At 38.2% G+C, this 6,446-nt stretch overlaps 4 protein-coding genes across 4 annotated transcripts; 3 read left to right on the forward strand and 1 right to left on the reverse strand.

Moving 5' to 3' along the window:
* Positions 1-586: 586 nt before the first annotated feature.
* NEHOM01_2395 (uncharacterized protein) lies at positions 587-955 on the forward strand (the record flags this gene model as incomplete). The annotated part of the gene is made up of 1 exon (XM_051491271.1): positions 587-955. The coding sequence occupies one exon, from the start codon at positions 587-589 to the stop codon at positions 953-955; it is 369 nt and encodes a 122-aa protein (XP_051347231.1).
* Positions 956-1,159: 204 nt separating this feature from the next.
* Positions 1,160-2,173, forward strand: NEHOM01_2396 (uncharacterized protein; the record flags this gene model as incomplete). The annotated part of the gene is made up of 1 exon (XM_051491272.1): positions 1,160-2,173. The coding sequence occupies one exon, from the start codon at positions 1,160-1,162 to the stop codon at positions 2,171-2,173; it is 1,014 nt and encodes a 337-aa protein (XP_051347232.1).
* Positions 2,174-2,684: 511 nt separating this feature from the next.
* On the forward strand, positions 2,685-3,095 carry NEHOM01_2397 (uncharacterized protein; the record flags this gene model as incomplete). The annotated part of the gene is made up of 1 exon (XM_051491273.1): positions 2,685-3,095. One exon carries the CDS (start codon positions 2,685-2,687, stop codon positions 3,093-3,095), a length of 411 nt encoding a protein of 136 aa, XP_051347233.1.
* Positions 3,096-4,421: 1,326 nt separating this feature from the next.
* NEHOM01_2398 (uncharacterized protein) lies at positions 4,422-5,837 on the reverse strand (the record flags this gene model as incomplete). Its single annotated transcript, XM_051491274.1, has 1 exon — positions 4,422-5,837. The coding sequence occupies one exon, from the start codon at positions 5,835-5,837 to the stop codon at positions 4,422-4,424; it is 1,416 nt and encodes a 471-aa protein (XP_051347234.1).
* Positions 5,838-6,446: the final 609 nt, after the last annotated feature.

The raw sequence follows: 6,446 nt of genomic DNA on the forward strand, positions 1-6,446 counted from the left end.
GAAATCTTGTAAGTAAAGCTTGCAGGGGTTCAATCAAACAAATCAAAGTTGTTAAAATAAAAAGTTGTTAAAATTGCGAAATTAGCAGTATTGTGTTGGGTTAGTATTGTGTTGGGTTATGAGAGAAGAAGAGAGTGTTGTTAGTGGGTTTTAGGTGCGGAGATAGAGTGGTATATTCCAGTTCTGGTAACTCAACTAAACTAAACTAAACTTAAGTAGTGGTATGAAAAAGGGCTATAAAGAAGAGTCAGCAAATGGGCTAAGTTGAGATGGTGGATGCAAGTTAGGAAGTGAAGGGGAGAAGTAAATTAGCGAGTAGGCTGATAATGAAGTTAGTAGGGCTGCGAGATAGGCATTAGGAAATATAAATTTGGATTGGGGTTGTGAAATGTGGGCTATTACCACATGAGAAACCATATCCTGCCCCGATTGGCTCGCTACTTGACGCGGGGGGAGTATTAAGAAGAACTTTACTATCAAGAAGGTTAGTATTGGGTTAGTGTTTGACTGAAATGGGATGGGATTGGCTTGATAAAAATCACATTGATAGGAGTATAAAAGTAAAACTTTAAGATAACAAATTTGTATGTTCATATCTTCAAAATGTGCTCTGCAGGGATTAAAGCAACGGCGCTTTGTTTTCATTGTGATCTGTGCGATAATAGTATTTGGCGGGCAGGGATATTGGTGTAGCAACCCAGAGCGAAGAAGGCCGGCAGGGGGAGATATAGTAGATATAATAGTCGATAAAACAATAGATAAAGTGGCAGAAAGTCCGACAGATGATATGATAGATAGATTGGTGGATAGAGGGGTGGATGGAATAGTAGATAGAGTGGCAGAAAGTTTGACAAATGATGTGATAGATAGATTGGTGGATAGGGTGGTGGATAAGGTGTTGGATAAGATGGAGTGGAAAGGGGAAGGAGAAGGGAAGCAAAGTACTATCCAATAGGCGTAATTAGCTGGCAAAACATCAGGTTAGTATTGTTGGGAGCTAAGTAGTGGTCGTATTGGTTTGGTATTGAATAGACATACTTAGAAAGTAAGTCTTGTTGATATTCTACTAATTTAGAGAATTTGCTTGGCTAAGACTAGAAGATCTTTGATATTGATATAGTATAGTCTATAAATAAAATGTGAGATAGCAACTTGTAAAATGAACAAAAGGTTAAATGAATACTCTTTGAATGTTTATCAAGTAGTTTGCTTGGTTATTGGATTGTGTTGTGTCTGGTGTAGTGCTGTTAGGAATTCAGATGAGATGGGGTTGGCTGATATATCTAAAAGGATCATGTTAGATATAGATAGTCAAGTAGAATCGGTTTATGCTGCGATAACCAATGCAATAAAAGAGCTGGGGATCTTAAGGAGGAATCAAACAAAGCAAATATATCGAATAAAGCAGTGCCAACAGAACCTCGAGGAAGAAAAACAAGAAGCTTCTGAGAACATGAACTCAACCCAAAGTGATTGCAGCTTCTCTGACAAATCAATAGAGAGACTCAGGCAGGAGGAGGTTTATTTGATATCTCAACTAGTCAGAGAAGAAGTAATACATACAAGCATCGCTGTAATTATCCGGAAACTAAATGAATGGTTATCTGAATGCAGGGATGGCCAGGTGCAAAAGGAATCGCGAATAACGAACATAGGTAAGCTAGCTAATCAAGTAAAACAACTAAACAAAATTAAGGATAACCCAACGGACCTACAAACACAATCCCCCGATTCAGAAAGAAGCATAGTTGAAAGTGCTCTAATCAAGAAAGGCACCTACTACTATCCTAATGCATTAAAAACCCGGTTCAAAGCGAGAATGGTAAAAGAACTAATGAAAATGGTACCTAAGATTGATATATCAGCATGTGTCGAACTAACTGAAATTCTGGATTCAGAGATATATAGTTTATTGAAAAATGATGAACTCAAAAGCCTCGACAACATATCTATGATAATCAGAAAATCGTTAGTTTGGCTTGATGGGAGATCTAAAAACATGGAAGTCAAAAGTGAAAGTGTAAGTGAACAGGAGCCCACTGATCCAGAACCCTATAATTCAAGAACTCAATCAATACCAACCCAAACTAACGAATCAGGCATGGACGGTAAACTTCACTCACTAGTGAATCTGTTTATCAAGATTCTACATCGTCTTCTGATGACGATATAATTCAACTATCCGAGTTGGATCAAAATGATTGTACATTTAAGTTAGACCCAAAGGAAGAAAAGCTCCTCCAGAAGTTTATAAGTAGCAGAAGCAACTATGGATTCAAATCCACTCCTGTTTGGAGAATGTTTGATATCAACGAAGCTAATCATCCCCGAGAGTATGAACTGTCTAGCACTGCGTTGCAAGCTAAAGATACGCTTTCCCTGAAACTTGATTGGGAAGAATGTGAACTGATGAAGCTATTAGATGTCTTAAAGAAGTTCAGTAAAATCACAATCAATCGGGAAGAGGTTGAGATATCGAATCCTTGCGGCCCTGCTGGTTTATTAATCCTAACCCAATACTAGCACTGTTCGAAAACTCAGAGTTAAGTGCTACGAAGGCACCTCTTGAGATTCTTATCAATTTGGAGTATATAACTTGCCCTTCTTTGGAGTCATCATTCAACAATGTTGATTTGCAGAGCCAGTTCCGAAACCAAATCGAAGAATCGCGATACATTATCCGCATGAGTATTACTGAGCCCACATCAGATATGCAGAAATTCATTTGGCCATTAGCAACCCATTTACCAATATCCTATCTAGAGATATCTAGCCCCCAACTGGACAAGATAGATTTTCTTAACGATGTCAACTGGATAGACCGATTCACCCTCATATTATACATAGACTACCAAGCGAGCATTACTATTAATTTAGGAGAGAGAACCACGAAAGGCAAAGATTTCCCGTCTTGTGCTTCTCTATGCATCGACACAGAGCCTCGAGATCAAGGCCAAGAACCTATCAATTGCCTGGGGGTTCGTGTTACAAACCTTGCTAAATATCTTCAACCCAATTCTTCTGATAAGGATGACAAGCTCTTAAATACTGAAACAAAGTTGACCGATGACATTCTAGTATTGCAATATCCATGAGTTGGATATGACTCACCAGTCAAGACATACTCTATTAAGTTAGTGTCATGCCCATGGAAGAAAAGTCCCTCTTAGCCACTACTAACTCGATCAAAGACTTTGTAGCAACCGAACCTTCTAGAAATTTATTCAGGTAATCAGAAATCCCAAGCACCACGAAGGTTTCCAAGAAGACCTAACTTAACTACTCTGCAGCATTCACAAGTCTGCCTTGCACCAACTCCTCTCCACACCACCGTATCAATCTAATACAAACTCCATCCCAATCCCATGCACTTCTATTTAACTGCTTATCTCCAGACTTTCAATAAAGATAAGTTTGTTATCCGTTGGGTTAGGTAGATTCAGGCCTTACTCATATCTTACTCATATCTTACTCAAGCCTTATTTTATCAGTGGCTTATGACTTAACCAGATACCACTCCAATACTTAATTGGTGTATGCCAGTAAGTATCACAAGTCATACTTAAATCAATAAATAGCTACTTATTTCTAACAACTTAAAGTAAACTAAATCTCAACTCAACCCAAATTCATTTAGAAAGAGTAAGCTTTATAAAAAGTACATATACTAATACCAACTGCATACAAATTGGGTTAATTAGAGCAAAAGTGATAAGAAGTTAAGAGAAGAGCATATTCAGGTGTAACTCAACAAATAGATAGTAGTTGGGTAGGTTGGTTTGGTGAAGTTGAAATGTCACAAAGGAGTACGTCTAGGGTAGTGTGGTGTCTGGGACAACAGAATACAAACTCAACTCAACTCTATCAATACACGACTTGATTTCACAAGAACGTTTTTATCAAAATAGGAGATAAGATACTGTCGTGTTGGCAAGTGGCTACACGCTGTTTTCAACCAATACTAAACTAAGACATAATCAAACCGGACGCTCATAGGATTTATTGAATAGTGTGTTAGTATTGAGTTGGTAACTTCTTAAGCCAAATACATCCTGTATTTATAGTTTGGAGTTGTACTCTACCAATCTCTAACTCAATTTGATTGACCTCTTGTTCCTGGAACTGCAGATGAAGAATAAAGATATGTTGGCTTGTGCTTATCTCCTGTGAAACATACTGCAATGCAGCTAACCCAATACTAATCCAACCCAATATAAGCAAAGAATGGTGGTGGATACTCTGAATATTACAGTTAAGTATTTGGTTTAGATTCTTATTGAGTTGTTTTACTTATCAGAACTCTACGTGTTGTCTGGCATAAAATATACAGTGCTATACTAAGCTAATAAGAGTTGTGCAATGGCAATAAGCTTTATTACTTAAGTTAAGGTAGAATTGAGGTGAGTAGAGTAAACAAGCTATCAGTGAGACAGTTCGAGTAAATGGGCGAGACGGGCCCAGAACAGACTGCTTATAAGTATGTGAAGAATAGGAGAATTGGGCATCCAACTGGACTTGAGAGAGGATGCAGACGATGACATGGTATTATGCGGTGTGGTAGGACTAGTAGTGTGGGTATCATCAGCAAGAGTATCAGTATCAGTAGTAGTAGTATCGTCAGTAACAATAGTAGCATTAGTGGTTAGGTATTCTACACACTCATGAATACTAGAGGCAGTTGTGGTATTTGTTAACTGCGCATTAAACTGAGCTTGTAGTTTTTTGGTCTTATCTAGTAGAGGCTTAAACCATTTTGAAACTTCCTTCAAATCATTGATATGTTGCTTGATAGTTTCAATTGGAACTTGGTCCATATTATTGCCGTATGCCCTTTCAAATTCACCAGTCAATCGCTTTATATAATCAGGTTGCTTAAAAAACGAATCATACTTCACTTGTAACCCAATACTATGCGATAGTTTTTCTCGCACCTTCTCGGCAGCTTCATCTGCTGGCATGTTTTTTATCAGATCAGCAATGTTTAGGTTCAAAATGTCGTCTATGTGCTTCTGGTCGTCATTGCTGATTGTGATATTAGGATAAGCACTTAGAGGTGTATTAGAAAGGTTTGAAAGGTTAGAGAGCATCACCTGCATACGTAGTGTATCGTACAAGACGTGTCTGAGCTGTTTCTGACCACAAAGGTCTATGTTGGATACAGTTGAGTTGTTGATAAGCGTCTTCCAAGCTTCAAACGTGTGTTTGTTACTATCATTAGCCAAACCAAGTATCACGACGGGAAGGTAGAAAATATAGAAAGGACTATAAGTCTGTATAAGATCTCTAACTTCCTTGTGAAGGCCTTCATACTTACTCGAGTCCAATGATCCAAGTGAAGGGAGAGCGTCCTTTCCTGCAGCACTCTTTGTTAGCTTTTCAAGCATTTCAATATAGCCTTGACACGCGGTCTGTCCCTTTTCAATGTCATATATGGCACTCTCTATTGCATACAATAGAGAGTCTTTCTCAAGATCATTAGGACAAGTCTTAGCATCCAGACTATGAATTCGGCGGCAGTTGTTCATCATTGTAGCAATACGCTTTGTATCATAATCACTTAACAACCCAAGTTTTAACAATACCTTCCACTTAGTTACATAATAATCTGATGGTTCTTCCACCTCAAGTACATCCCCCTCCTTAAATTTCATCTCTGAACACTCTGGATTAGCATCATAGTCAATTGCCACACCAGTTATCTGCCAACCATTATCAGATTTAACACAATGGTCTTTCCAGTTTATCTTAGTGTTATTATCATCATCAGCACCAGTCATTTGACCACTAGTTATATCACTACTCCAACCCAGCAACCAAGCCAGACCAACTCCTAACATTCCAAAAGAGAACTTCATCCTGTCCACCTCTCCTCAAAGCTTACATTTATACTTTCTTCAAACCTGATCTACGATCATCATACTAATCCAATATCATACTAACCCAATAGTGATTTAAGGTGCAAAGATCGAGTAGGTATTGGGTTGGCATTAGTATTAGTATTAGTATTGGTATTAGTGTTGGTACTGAGTTATTTGCGTTGCAGTATGTTTCAGAGGAGATAAGCACAAGTTAGCGCATCTTTATTCTTCATCTGCCGTTCCAAGAGCGAAGAACTATTGGGTCAAGTATGGTGTCCGTGCCATCCCACACATCTTCTATGAGGCTCTCGAGATATCTCTACTTTTAGACAAGTAAGTACAGATAATGTAGATATTTATTCCTTGCTACTTTAGATAAGCTAAGATATTCCAAAACCAACTCAATTAGAGTATAAATATACGACGAAGATCGATAAAAGACTTTCCAAAACTTCCCAAGACTCTCTATGACATACATGAAGGACTTACAGAAGATTATACCAGATCTAGAAACGGCACAGACTCGCATACCAACTCAATACTAACCCAATTTGTCTCTCGCTGAGTATATTTGGATAAGAAGTCGTT

Source organism: Nematocida homosporus, assembly GCF_024244095.1.
Source record: "Nematocida homosporus strain JUm1504 chromosome Unknown 4566, whole genome shotgun sequence".
NCBI classification, from domain to species: domain Eukaryota; kingdom Fungi; phylum Microsporidia; genus Nematocida; species Nematocida homosporus.